Here is a 13,655-nt window from a genome sequence, read left to right as displayed (position 1 = left end):
ATTGCTGACACTTACGCTGCAGAAGTAGTCGGAATCAGAGCTCCCGCCTGTCGTGGCGTCAGAAGTAGACCCTTTGGGCCTTGATACCCCCACACGGTATTCTGTCATCAGCGAGGTGACAGCTAACCGTTCTTATTTCAATTACGAAAATTTGAAGGAGAATTGCATTTAAGAAGTAGCCGAGCACAATGGAGAACCAAACTCAGACGGATGAGCTCCTTCCTATCGCTGTCCTCATTGATGAGCTCAAGGTACCTTTTCCTCGTTGTTTTGGTAGAAAATTTGCAATGACCGGATGAATTGCTAACAATCTCTCATAGCATGATGACGTACTGCTCCGCCTGAATGCTATTCATCGCCTCTCTACTATTGCGTTGGCCCTTGGAGCCGAACGCACCAGGGATGAGCTCATCCCCTTCCTGGACGGTTAGTTTACACAAGCCTGGGAACCAGTTGTCTACACTAGCGCTAAGTTATTTCACTGCAGAATCGGTTGAGGATGAGGATGAGGTGCTCACCGCCCTCAGCGAGGAATTAGGAAACTTTATTGAGTACGTGGGCGGACCGGAGTATGGGCAGGTCCTGTTGTCTCCCTTGGAGAACCTTGCGGCAATTGAAGAGCCGTTGGTCCGGGAAAAGGTATATTAGCCTCTCGAAACAGCGCATTGGTAGCCATTAACGAATGAATAGGCCGTCGACTCTTTGAACAAGATTTGCGAGCAATTGTCCCAAGAGCAGGTCGAAGAGCACTTTATCCCTTTAACCGTTCGGCTGTCCAAGGCAGACTGGTTTACATCAAAAATATCGGCTACCGGCCTGTACAACGTGCCTTACTCGAAGGCTACGCCGCCTTCTCAAGAAGCTCTCCGTACACAGTTTGGCCATCTAGTCCATGATGAGACTCCCATGGTTCGTCGACAAGCTGCAAACAACCTGGCAAAGTTCGTGAAAGCGATGCCAGCAACGATTGTGATTGAGGAGATGATTCCTCTCTTCCAACATCTAGCTAGCGATGATCAAGATAGTGTACGGCTCTTGACCGTTGATATTTTAATAGCAATTGCGGAAGTGGTGCCTAAAGAGCAACAATCCAGTCATGGCGTGTTATTGACGGCCTTGCGGAATCTGTTTGAAGACAAGAGCTGGAGGGTCAGGTATATGGTGGCCGACCGATTTGAGAAGGTATGCTTGGGTGCGCCAATGAGTACTGAATTCTATTGATGAGTGTTTCTCTATACAGATTGCCAAAGCTGTCGACGAGGAGGTCGTGAACCGAGACCTTGTACCGGCATTTGTGAAGCTTCTGAAAGATACTGAAGCTGAAGTGCGAACGGCCATTGCTGGCCAAATCCCAGGTTTGTTTTCTCATTTTTCTTCAATTGTGAAATGGCCGAGATAAGTAGCTAACTCATGACAGGATTCTGTGGCCTTCTCGATAGAGAGACTCTCCTCAACGAGATTATGACGAGTGTAGAGGATCTGGTTTCAGATTCTTCTCAACATGTTCGTGCTGCGCTTGGTACGCAGATCAGCGGATTGGCCCCTCTCCTCGGCAAAGAAGAGTGAGCTGTTCTTTATCATTTGTTTTCTTACTCGCGCTGACGATCATAGAACTATTTCCCATCTGCTTCCTATGTTCTTGCAAATGTTGAAGGATGAATTCCCTGACGTCCGGTTACATATCATTTCAAAGCTCGAACTCGTCAACAACGGTAAGTTGTGTCTATGACTTTCTTTTCCGGATGCTGATTGTTCCAGTCATTGGCATCGACCTTCTTTCTCAGTCGCTCCTGCCTGCCATTGTCCAACTTGCCGAGGACAAACAGTGGCGTGTGCGGCTGGCAATAATTGAATATATCCCACTTCTGGCCAGCCAGTTGGGCGTGAAGTTTTTTGATGAGAAACTAAGCAACCTTTGCATGAGCTGGCTGGGTGATACTGTCTTCAGCATCCGAGAAGCAGCCACTCAGAACCTGAAGAAATTGACCGAAGTGTTCGGCGTTGAATGGGCGAATGAGGCGATTATCCCCAAGGTCATGGCAATGGGCCAACATCCCAACTATCTTTACCGAATGACTACCTGTTTTGCGATCTCTGTAAGTCCTACCCCTATCCATCCCTTGTGTTGTGACCGGGATGGTCGCTGATACTTTAGCAGACACTAGCACCCGCTGTCAGTCTCGATGTTATTGACAAGTCGATTCTTCCAATGATGGACAAGCTTGTTTCTGATGATATTCCCAACATCCGATTCAATGTTGCCAAATCCTACGGCGTTCTGATTGGCGTCCTCAGAAGATTGCCAGCTCAAGGAACTATTCTCGCCATTGAGAAGAGTGGGGAGACTGCTACCCCCTCACCCAGAGGCCAGGAGCTGATTCAGGAGCGGATCCTCCCGAATTTGGAGAAGTTGCAGCAGGACGATGATGTGGATGTGAGGTATTTTGCTACGGTTTCTGCAGACAGCGTTGCAGATGCAATGAATACTTCTCCCTAGAGCTAGACCCGGAATAAATGTCTGTTCTCATTTGAATCTCTTTGGTTTTATTACTGCCCTTCTGTTTCATGCCGATCGATTCAAACCTGTGGATCTTGAGGGAGCTAGTGGCATTTAAATGATGCTACAAAAGGTTCAGCCTGTGTACGTAATTTCACACTACGACAAATATCCAAAGGCGAAGTAAATTTGAGTTTTTTTATCACTCATGAATATCAATTCGAATGGAAATGCTCTTGGAGCCCACTAAATCACACGCCTTGTTGATCCGAGAAAAGCCTTTTTTGATACTCGGCCTAAAGGTACAGAATATTTGAGCCCAACAACAAGAGCCCTCTTATCTATTTCGTTATATTTTACTCCTGCTGCGCCGGCTCACCACCCTGAGCGGACTGCTCCTGCTGCTCAGCAAGACGCTGCTGCTCAGCAGCCTGCTGGGCGGCCAGAGCCTTGGCACCGTAGTCCTGGCTCATGGGCTGGACGACAACCTGCTCCTCCTTGGGCTCGATGATAGTGACGGCATCGGGAAGAGACTTCTGGGGGCCGGACTTGCCCTCGGGGTCAGAGCCACGCATGATCTTGACCTTGATACCGAGGACACCCTGGCGGAGGAGAACGTGACGAGTGGCAGAGTCGATGAAGTCGTGAGCGGGACGACCGGAGTGGATCATGAAACCGTCCTATTTGAATCCGCGCGTCAGAAAATTTCCTGGCATAGCCATTGCTTCATCTGTTATAACATACAGTGAACTTCATGCTCTTGGCACGGGCAGCACGGAGCTTGCCAGAAACGACGACCTCGCAGCCCTTGGCACCGCTCTCCATGATGAAACGGAGGACACCATAGCATGCTCTTCTCACAGCAAGACCGTTAAGAAGCTTGTAGCGGAGGGACTCGCACTGAGCGACAGCGGACAGACCACGGTTCTGGACCTTGGCGGCATAGAGCGAGACGGAGTTCTCGGGGAACTTGAATCGCTTTTGGATGAGAGAGGTGAGCTCACGGATGCGGCGACCCTGCTCTCCGAGAACCTCCTGGGTGTGGGTGGCACGGATGACTGGCAACGAATATGAGTTTCCTGCTAATATGACCGCTGGTTTCGAGAAGTCTTACTGATGTCCGTGACAGTCGGGGTAACGCGGACCTCAACGCCCGAGTAACCCTCCTCAGCCAGCTCGCGCTGGAAGAACTCGTTCAGCTCGGCGTAGAAAACACCGTCTACAGTAGCAAAATATCAGCGTTTGTTCGACAATCATGTCATTTCATGATACTGGCGCTTCGTCTATTGCGCGCGCCATTCTTGTTGCCCGAGTTCTTTTAGACCATTTGACCCTTTCATCCCGCTTGCCAAACGAAGTCGTAATCCAAGCTAAACATAAATCCTCCTCTTTACTGGCCCTCAGATAACTCGTTTTCGGGGTGATAATCGGCATAAAATGGGTGTTGGGGTTGGATATAGGTGTTGGGTTTCGTACCTGCGACGAACTTTCTGCGCTTCGAGCTGTTGAGATAATGTTAGCACCGTCATTCCCACAGGCGGCATCGATTTCATATAACCTACATAGCACCTCCCTGAACGGCAGCCATATTTGCGATGTTGTCGAACTATTGCACCTGCCGATGAGGTCCAATTTACGGGTTGTCGTTTGTCGATGGGGCTGGTCGCTGCGTTACCTGACCGGTTGGCGATTGAAGGTCAGGCGAAACTGTACGTGGGGAGTAGGGCTAGGACTGGCAGTTAAGCGAGCTTTTCAATATTATTTTACACTTTGCACTTCTTTGTGTGTTGGCAAAGACCCCGAGCCTCCAAGTACCTCTGTACCCTTCGCGAATCAACCTGGCCCATGTACCTCTAGGTAGGTAGTATCGTCTTATGTAATCACTGTCTGTCGGCAAGATACGTAACCATCCACGATAGGTATGGCACGGATTGATATCGGCGGGAGTTGCCGGGCGTACAATGCGTGTCCGATTTGGGTCGCATCATACCTCGCCGTCATCCCACATGTCAACAAGAGAAATATCAATGATATAGACTAACTCGAGAGGAGATTTGATTTTCACCTATGATAACCATTAGAACTGCTACAATGTACTAGCTAATCATCGTTTCGACCGATTCTCTTTGGGTGTTGATTAGCAGTTGGGCAGAATCTTCGTCAACTGGGCCATGGATAAGATACGGATTTCCAAGGTAGGACATTGTTTGATACGCTGCATAGGCGCAAGAGAGTCTGATGGGCTTTACAGGTTGATGATGTTAACATCATCCGCCGCGGCATTACATTGCAAGGAACTCTGCACCTCACGCCTCACCACCTCATATTTAGTCACATCCCCGCATCCCCCACTGAAGATGCTTCGGGTATTCCGCAGAAGATACGGCCCAAAGAATTATGGATAACCTATCCTATGATAGCGTCATGCACATATAGGCCTGCTCCTACAGCGTCCCACCAACAGCCTTCAATCAGATTGCGATGCCGTGACTTTGTCTTCGTTGCTTTCCATTTCTTAGACGAACGGCCTGCGAGGGACGCTTATGAGACAATCCGATCTCTAACATGCAAGCTCGGCCGCATAGAGAAGCTCTACGCATTTAGCTACAGGCCTCAGTCCCCTGAGAAGCATGTCAACGGTTGGGATGTGTACGACCCTGTGAAAGAATGGCAAAGAATGGGAGTCACCGAGGAAGCCCCAGGCGCGGGCTGGAGGATATCGCACATCAACACTGATTACCAAGTAAGCTTTTTTTCTTTGGAAAAACAGAAAAGATATTACCTGAAAGCCAGAAATTGACTGAGTGGACAATAGTATTCACCAACGTACCCAGCACTCCTGCCGGTGCCAGCAACGATATCTGATAATGTGCTCAATTATGCTGGGAAATATCGCTCGAGGGTTCGAATACCAGTACTGACCTACCTCCATCCTATAAACAATTGCACTATAACGCGCAGCTCTCAGCCTCTTGTGGGAGTTCGAGGCAACCGGAGCATTCAGGATGAAAAGCTTGTTGCAGCTATATTTGCAAGCTCGAAGCCTCGAATCTTATCTACGCAGTCCTCCCAGACTGAATTCGACTCGAGCCCTGAGCCGAGCCAAGTGGAAGCTGGCAATGCTAGCCTGGAGAATAGTATGACCGACACAGAGGCTCTGGAGGATGAGGTCCTATGGCGGGCGAGCGCAGGGTCTGGCTCAAGTGAACATCGGACCTATGGGGCTCAACAGCATAACTTAATTGTCGATGCTCGGCCCACTGTCAACGCTTATGCGATGCAGGCTGTCGGACTAGGCTCGGAGAACATGGATCACTATCCGTTTGCGGCAAAGGCATATTTGGGAATTGACAACATCCATGTCATGCGCGATTCTTTGAATAAAGTAATGGATGCACTGAAAGATTCCGATCTCACTCCTCTGCCTCCCAACCGTGAGCAGCTTGCCAGAAGCGGTTGGCTCAAACATATTACAAGCATGCTAGAAGGGGCTGCGTTGATTGCGAGACAGATAGCGCTCCAACATTCGCATGTTTTGATTCACTGCTCGGATGGTTGGGATCGAACTAGTCAGCTCAGCTCTCTGAGCCAACTCTGTTTAGACCCGTATTATCGAACACTTGAAGGCTTCATAGTTCTTGTGGAGAAGGACTGGCTTTCATTTGGGCATATGTTTCGTCACCGATCTGGATTTCTCAACAGCGAGAAATGGTTCGTCATCGAAAATGAAAGGCTCGGGGGGGTTGGAAGCGCAGGGAGCGGAAGCGGTCTCAACCCCAGTGGAGGAGGAAATGCATTTGAGAATGCTCTTCTAAGTGCCAAGGGATTCTTCAACAAAGACAACGCGAGCCGCGATTCTCTCGCCGAGTCCGACGGCGAAATGACGCCCTTTGACGTGTCACCTTCTTCGAGGAAACGAAACGCAACCGCCAAAGAAGGTGCACAAGGCGACAGAGAGGTCACCAAAGTGAAGGAAACCAGCCCCGTTTTCCACCAATTCCTTGATGCAACGTACCAACTCCTGTACCAGTATCCGACACGTTTTGAATTCAACGAGCGGTTTCTTCGCAGGCTTTTGTATCACCTGTATTCGTGCCAATATGGCACGTTTCTCTACAACAATGAAAAGGATCGCGTGGAGGCCAAGGTCAAGGAAAGAACAAGGAGCGTGTGGGACTATTTTCTAGCCCGAAAAGCGCAATTTATAAATGAAAATTACGACCCTCTTATTGACGATAGGGAGAAGGGCCACGAAAGATTGCTCCTGCCCCGGGTCAACGAGGTTCGGTGGTGGAACGAAGTTTTTGGCCGTACCGATGCGGAGATGAATGGGCCGACGTTTAACTCTGTTAGAAGTTCGCCTGGTGTTTTGACTGGCGTTGAAACATCAGAAACGAGCTTAGGTGCTGGTGTGCCCGACATTGGTGCACCCAGTATGCGATCATCAAACCGTGTGGCCAGTCTCGGGAGTGGATTGTCAGGGCTGACCCTGAGCGGTAAGGGACGAGGCCCACGAGGCTCTAGGAGCCCCGGCCCTCCTCGGCCCGAAATGGAGGTGGAGATGCAGTAAATTTGCTCGTTATGTGGGGGATGACGGCCACGTTGCGACAAAATGTTTCAACATGATGTATCATTTTAGTGCCCTTGACCATCTTTTGCTGACCTTTTACCCATCAATTTTCTTTGTCTGATATAAAGCATCCATCTGCAAGAGGCATTAGCAGAGGGCGTTCTACGGCGATGTTGTTGGGGCTGTCATTATTCATTTGTATTTGGTGGTTATTATATTGACGGACAGGATATAGCTCTTATCGATAGGCGTGACCTATCCCGTGTGCAATTTCAGTTTAGCGCGATATCATTGTACTGCAGAAACCATCTCTACCAACCATATTTTGCATCACTATGAGTTAGGGAAGATCATTAATGTGCTCAGATAGAGTTTCAATTATTGATTCTTCAGGGTTTTGTCTTCAAGCTGACCGTTCCCTTCTCGCACGAGGGATCGCCATCTTCCCCTCCAATCCAAGGTTGCCAGTGCATTTATATTCTCGCTACGTCACAAGATCTGGGGTTGGTCGTCCTCTTGGCAGCTGGCAATCCATCGACTGACCAAGCCAATGAATGACTCGTGTCTTGTCCAGTCATGCCCTTCCACATCCGCAACTGCTCTACCTGCTGACGATCGCAAATCGTCGCGAATCTTTCGTCGCCCTTGCAGATAAATACTACCTATAGCTGAAATAGATTGTGGTTTTCTTGTTTTCAACCTCCATTTTTTGCAGAGCATTATTATTATTTGGAGCAGTTTTCAACCTTGAGTTTCGATATTCGACAGTGTCAGAATGAAGAGCTTCATTAAAAAAGCCAAAGCCTCTTTACGTGATGTGCAGTCCCAGTTTCCTTCTTCCCAAGGGAACCAAGCACAACAGCAGATTATCCACCAACAAGATACGCCTTCCAGGATCCAGCCTCCGACCCCTACTGATATTCTACGATACCGCTATCATCACGGGACAAATCTTGGCAGTATCTTTGTTCTGGAGCAATGGCTGACGCCCAGCATGTTCGTCGAGGGAGCTGCAGGGGGAAGCGAACTCGACGCCGTGAACGCGTAAGACTGCACCATTTTGCACTTCATATTTTGAGCCGCCCCAAAAGAAACAACCAAATATATAAAGATTGACACAGTAACTCACAGATGCTTGAAGAGTCAAGGACTTGATGCAACTCGAGCAAAATGGGAAAACCACTGGTCCAATGCGGTTTCAGATTCAGATTTTAGCTGGCTCGTGAACACTGCTCATTGTAAGGACTACCTGATTCAACTACCTGACAAGACTCTCGTATACATCCGAAAACATTGAGATGACTTGGACCACTTGCGTAACATGAGAAGGAACTGCCAATATAAGTTTGATTGCTAATAGTTATCAAGGCACTACCATACGACTTCCCATAGGATACTTTACACTTGGGCCAGCCTTTACCAATAACACGCCTTTTGCTGGAGCGCCAGCCCAAGTGTACGTGAATGCATGGAATGCGGTGAAGACCTTTGTTGCGCGAGCCCGTTCCCATGGTATCGGAGTCTTGCTGGACCTGCATGCTCTCCCCGGAGGAGCGAATGGGGACGCCCACTCCGGCACCAGCAGCGGCAAGGCAGATCTATGGGGAAACAGCGGCAACCTTTCACTTGCACAGCAATGCCTAGTTTTCATGGCCCAAGAAGCGAGGGCCATGGACGGAGTGGTCGGACTGCAGCTGTGTAACGAAGCCATTTGGGACGCTCCGGGCATGTACGCCTGGTATGACAGCGTCATTGGCGCCATCCTGCACGTGGACAACACCATGCCCTTGTACATCAGCGACGCTTGGAACCTGAGACAGGCCGTCTCCTATTGCGACACCAAAAACACCTTGGCTGCGGGTTTCACGAACCCCATCATCGTGGATACCCACAAGTATTACTGCTTTTCTGACGCAAACAAGGCCGAGACCCCACAGCAGATTATCGCCGGCGTGCCCCAAGAGCTGGGCGAATTGAACGGCAAGCAAGGCGATGTCTTCACTCACGGCGCCGCGCAGGTCATTGTAGGAGAATACAGCTGTGTCATGGACGGGCAGACGTGGGCCAAAGTCAGCGACGCCGATCGGCCAGGGCTCGTTGAGCAGTTTGGCCATGTCGAGTCTCAAACTTGGCAGCAAAAGGCTGGTGGAAGCTACTTTTGGACATATAAAATGGCAAGTCCTTTCTTCCCCTTATACATGATTCATGTTATTTCCTCTTATTTTCATTTTCATTTTTTCGGCCTATAGAAGTGCATTCTACTCAAATTTTGTATAGCAAGAAACATAAGCTAACATGAGCACTGAGCAGGACTGGATGGACGGCGGCGAATGGGGGTTCGTACAACAAACCAACTCTTCGGCCATTACACCTCCGCCGAATCTGCTACTCGCCGTTAAAGACGTCCAGTCGCGCATCGGCACCGCTCAGTCTCAGCGCCAGAGCCGACGAGACGCTTCCGTCACCGGCCACGAGAACTACTGGCACAACGCTGCGCCAGGCCAGACGTTTGAGTTTTGGCGGTACGCAGCCGGCTGGGACGTGGGATTCTCAGACGCCATGGTCTTCTTCCAGGCGCGAGAGGGCCTTGGGTTATCTGGCCTCGGCGCAGACAAGATTGGCTGCCTCGACGTGTGGGTGCGGAAACGGATTCTCGAGTCTGGTCAAGCAGGACCTTTTGTCTGGGAATTTGAACAAGGGGTGCGTGCGGGCATTAATGACTTTTATCAGGCTGCTGGGATTTGAATTTGACTTGACAGGTGTTATGATGGGGAATGAATGCATAGCAACTTGTACCCTGTCGTACTGAGCCATGTGTTGCATGGACGTGGGCTAGGAGAATATCAAATCATTTCTGTACGTTTTATTTGTGGAGTACTAATACTGAGAGTAACGTGCTTCATTTTACGCCACTGATGAAGAAACTTTTTCCATAATTCAAATAGATATCCATTCCCCAAACCCAAACCCATCCGTACTGTGCCATTTTCAAGAAATAAGAAAAAAAAGAAACTTTTGGAGTAATTGCATGTCGAGACTAAAAGCCCATGGGAAAAATCCACACCACACCAAACAATGCACATAAACGCCACGCAAAGCAAATATTAATACACAATAACACAATAAGACAGGACGTACACGACGACGACGACAGCAGCAGCAGCAGCAGCAGCAGCAGCAACAACAACAACAACAACAACAGAGCATCTAACCAACAACCTCGACGTTGCCCTCCTTGGGATTAGCGCCCGCGCCAGCCCCGAGAGCACGCAAGGCAGCTCGTTCACGAATACCGCCTTCTTCGCGTTCCAGCCTGCGCATGTCATCTGCGAGATTTGCCTCTTCGAATCTGAGATCCTGCATTGCGACTTTGAGCCATTGTTTGTGCCGCTCGCAGCGTTTTCGAGTGCATATACGATCATAAGGGTTGGTGGTGGTGGTGTTGGAGGCGGCGGGAGCTGCAGGAGCAGATTCTGGATTGGAGGAAACAGCATTCGTCTCTATGCCATCCATGACAGGCCCATCGGCATCGGGACCAGTACCAGCACCGGGCTCGGCCTCATTGGCTCGCGGCTCCTCGTCAATAATATCCGTGGAGAATGCACGGCGCCCTGCTTCGGAGAGACGCCATTCGTCAAACTCGTCATCGGACCAGGCGAGGCGGGGGTCGTAACCGCATAGATCCTTGGCAGCTTTCTGGCCGCCATGAGTGGTTTCCAGATGGCGTCGTGCAGCGTCTTTGATGAGATGGGTAAAACGTTCGCGGTCTTGTAGTGCCAAGCGTCGGTCTTTGAGGGATGCCTTTTGCGCGGAAATGTGCGACAGTTGAAGAGCTTCAGGGGGCGTGAGTTCGAGACTCGGTGTAGCGAGGGTTGGTGGCGCTACCGCTGCCACGGTCGCAGCAGCAGCAGCTGCTGCTGCTGAGGCAGAGGAACGAGGGGGTGGAGAGGAGTGAGGACTGGTGTTGGTTGCGGGTGGGGATAATGGCAGAATGCTCTCCCCTAGACGGCGGAAAGTGTCTATCGATGTGGCGGATTTCACTAATGTGCTTATTTCAGAGGGCTTAAGCACGCCGCCTTTGGTCTCAGCCTCGATCGTCTCATGATGAGCCGCATTATGTGATGACGCTGCTGCTGTTGCTGTTGCTGCCCCTGCGGCGCCCGCCCGAGATCGTTTGCCCTTGGAGGATGTGGTGCTTGACAGGTCTGGTTTGATTCGAAGCATGCTCTGACGCATAAACTCTTGGCCATGCTCGTCGGAACAATATTTTGAAAGATTGTTTTTGCTAAGCCGAGCTGGCTGTCGACATCCATTGAGGCGACACATGGGCTTCCAGCTGGTATGTCCGTACCCAGCTTCCGAGCAGTTAGGACCTTTGGCGCAATATAGGTCAGTGTCAAAATCGAGATGAGGATGAGAGGAATCGGGAATGGTAGCGCATACAAACATATCTGTCAATCAAATCTCCATCTTCCTCATTGATCTTTACGCATTTCCCGTGAAACCAATCGTCACACCCGCCATCGCAAGCAATCATCCATGTATGGTTATCAGGCTTCCGACAGATGCAGAAGATTTGGCCGTCATCCTCTACATCTTCTTCGTCTGGCCCCGGGGAACTGGCAAGCGGCGTGGCGGAATACTTGCGATTGGCTGGACCTTTGGAGGCACGAGAGCTTGCCGGAGTTGCAGAACGTTTACTTGACCGGCCCCCCTCGACACTCTCGGTGGATAGACGACGCTTTTTTGCTGCGGGCTTCTTTATAGTTGACGCTGTTCCTTTCTTTGACGTCGACTTTGGAGCAGCACGCTTCTTACTTTCGCCCTGTTTCGTTGAGCCTGTCGTCCCAATGGCACTCTGAGCCGGAGTTGAGCCACGAGTCGATGACGCTTTGATACTGCCTTCGTCCTTGACTTCACCTGCTTCCCCAGGTACAGACAATTGTTCCATGCCCAAATCTTGTCCTGATGGCTTGCTTTCCTTGACAGCAGGAGGGAGAGGTGAGGATGGAGAAGGCTCCCTTGGAGTGGCAGAGGGTTCTGCCTTTACCTGGACCGAGGGAGGTGATGTAATAGAAGGTTCTTGAAGCGTGGGTAAAGGCCCCGGGGAAGGCTGGCGTATCTGAGCAGTGACAGGCTCAGTGTGGGTATAAGTAGGCTCCCGTGCGTCTGGGGCAAGTTGGCCGGGTGTCGGTGCACCGACTTCAGCCTTTGCTTCTTTCGCGGCTTCCCTCGATGCCTCATTTTTGTTTTCATTGTCTATTGCGTCACTTCCAGGCGTCTCCCGCTTCGGAGTTGCGTCCGACATTGTGGCATCAGCAAAGGCTGATGTTTGGGGCGGGTTGTCTTCATTTCGGGGTGAAGCGGTTCGCTCAGAAGGTTGCTCAGGCATTCGAGCATCCAGGGTAGAAAAGAATGTCGGCCGAATAGGAGGCAGTCTAGGCGGAGGTAATTCTGAGCTCAATTCAATGGCGTGTCTCCGCTGTTCTAGCTGCTCTGCAGAGGAATGGTTTCGGTGGTGGTACTGGTCTAACGTCGATAAAGTCGAAGCCCGGCGCGGTTCGTGTGGCGGTGATGGTTCGACAGGTGCTGCGATCGGTCTGAAAGAATCTCCAGGAAGCTTTTCCTGACAATCTTGGGAGACGTAATGCTTTGGATTTTCCAGAACGGAATTTGGTCCTAATCTTCCAGGCGATCCAACACGCGGCAAGGGTGGGCCAGCGGAGTTAGCCAGATACGCGAGCGCGTCGGCAGCATCATGCGCCGATGCGATAAAGTTGTTGTTATCGCCAGGTCTATGATTTACCCTCTGCGCATTTTCCAATCGAATCGAATCTACCGGGGGAAGCTGCGGCCGCTGTAAGGGAGTTTGCGCTGGCGGCGAAGGCGACTTTCTTCCCCCCTGGAGACCAGTGTCTTCTGGCTGTGGGCTGGGATTCAAAAGCTCTGGCAATGTGAACGACATGATGGATACCGTGGACAACCACTCAACATTAGTAGATGATGGGCAGACAGGAAAGGGATGACTGAGGTATAATTGACATCTTGGGGAGGGACATGGAGGATGGTTGATGATGGATGAAACGTATTGCCGGGAGAGCTTGCCCTAGACTATGCAATGCATGCAGTAGGCCAGGTATCACAAGACAGCTCCGTACAAACTTTCAGGCAGTAACGGACATTTGCACCGAGCCAGTGATGGGTTTTAGACATTGAGTGGATGATCAATTAGGAGGTCAGCAGACCGTTATTGGCAACGTCTGATTATGGGAGGTATTAGAAGGAGAGCTTAGAGCGCATAGGATAAAATGGCATGGTCAAGTTGTTGCGGATAACCATCGGCCGCCAAAAGACATACTGAACGCGCAGCCTACCCTATTGCAGGAGTTTCTAGGCCTCTAATCTATATGGAGGATAATTGCAGTTGATATCACTTTAACGTCGTCGCGTCTCCAGTGTGTAGTTATGGTAGTCTCTCAATTTCTGGAAAAGGGAAGCCCTAAGGATGCTGCTTCTCCATTAGGACATCCTCACAATCGCCGAAAACGGACACGGCCATAACCGGATCTTTGTTTACATCGCGACCAA

General features: G+C 50.4%; 5 protein-coding genes across 5 annotated transcripts; 3 read left to right on the top strand and 2 right to left on the bottom strand.

The window, feature by feature from the left end:
* The first annotated feature begins 84 nt into the window (after nucleotides 1-84).
* Nucleotides 85-2,832, top strand: L228DRAFT_148037 (phospho protein phosphatase A). Its single transcript, XM_018329252.1, has 9 exons — nucleotides 85-251; nucleotides 321-426; nucleotides 488-639; nucleotides 691-1,182; nucleotides 1,241-1,355; nucleotides 1,418-1,562; nucleotides 1,612-1,712; nucleotides 1,759-2,096; nucleotides 2,159-2,832. Exons 1-9 carry the CDS (start codon nucleotides 189-191, stop codon nucleotides 2,495-2,497), a joined length of 1,851 nt encoding a protein of 616 aa, XP_018187746.1. The 5' UTR covers nucleotides 85-188; the 3' UTR covers nucleotides 2,498-2,832.
* Nucleotides 2,413-4,147, bottom strand: L228DRAFT_247817 (40S ribosomal protein S3-like protein). The gene is made up of 5 exons (XM_018332728.1): nucleotides 4,060-4,147; nucleotides 3,974-3,999; nucleotides 3,612-3,716; nucleotides 3,242-3,555; nucleotides 2,413-3,177 (listed from the first exon to the last, which is right to left on the bottom strand). Exons 1-5 carry the CDS (start codon nucleotides 4,083-4,085, stop codon nucleotides 2,854-2,856), a joined length of 795 nt encoding a protein of 264 aa, XP_018187745.1. The 5' UTR covers nucleotides 4,086-4,147; the 3' UTR covers nucleotides 2,413-2,853.
* Nucleotides 4,148-4,511: 364 nt separating this feature from the next.
* On the top strand, nucleotides 4,512-7,387 carry L228DRAFT_283361 (protein phosphatase). The gene is made up of 3 exons (XM_018336109.1): nucleotides 4,512-4,692; nucleotides 4,749-5,240; nucleotides 5,313-7,387. The coding sequence occupies exons 1-3, from the start codon at nucleotides 4,669-4,671 to the stop codon at nucleotides 7,065-7,067; spliced, it is 2,271 nt and encodes a 756-aa protein (XP_018187744.1). The 5' UTR covers nucleotides 4,512-4,668; the 3' UTR covers nucleotides 7,068-7,387.
* A 296-nt stretch (nucleotides 7,388-7,683) lies between these two features.
* L228DRAFT_247814 (glycoside hydrolase family 5 protein) lies at nucleotides 7,684-10,057 on the top strand. The gene is made up of 4 exons (XM_018332727.1): nucleotides 7,684-8,111; nucleotides 8,199-8,305; nucleotides 8,436-9,241; nucleotides 9,378-10,057. Exons 1-4 carry the CDS (start codon nucleotides 7,843-7,845, stop codon nucleotides 9,810-9,812), a joined length of 1,617 nt encoding a protein of 538 aa, XP_018187743.1. The 5' UTR covers nucleotides 7,684-7,842; the 3' UTR covers nucleotides 9,813-10,057.
* L228DRAFT_261391 (hypothetical protein) lies at nucleotides 9,939-13,356 on the bottom strand. Its single transcript, XM_018334332.1, has 2 exons — nucleotides 11,511-13,356; nucleotides 9,939-11,440 (listed from the first exon to the last, which is right to left on the bottom strand). Exons 1-2 carry the CDS (start codon nucleotides 13,030-13,032, stop codon nucleotides 10,275-10,277), a joined length of 2,688 nt encoding a protein of 895 aa, XP_018187742.1. The 5' UTR covers nucleotides 13,033-13,356; the 3' UTR covers nucleotides 9,939-10,274.
* Nucleotides 13,357-13,655: the final 299 nt, after the last annotated feature.

This window comes from Xylona heveae, assembly GCF_001619985.1.
Source record: "Xylona heveae TC161 unplaced genomic scaffold L228scaffold_6, whole genome shotgun sequence".
Lineage (NCBI taxonomy): Eukaryota > Fungi > Ascomycota > Xylonomycetes > Xylonales > Xylonaceae > Xylona > Xylona heveae.
The sequence above is the reverse complement of the archived record's forward strand: the minus strand, read 5'-3'. Positions and strand labels throughout refer to the sequence as shown.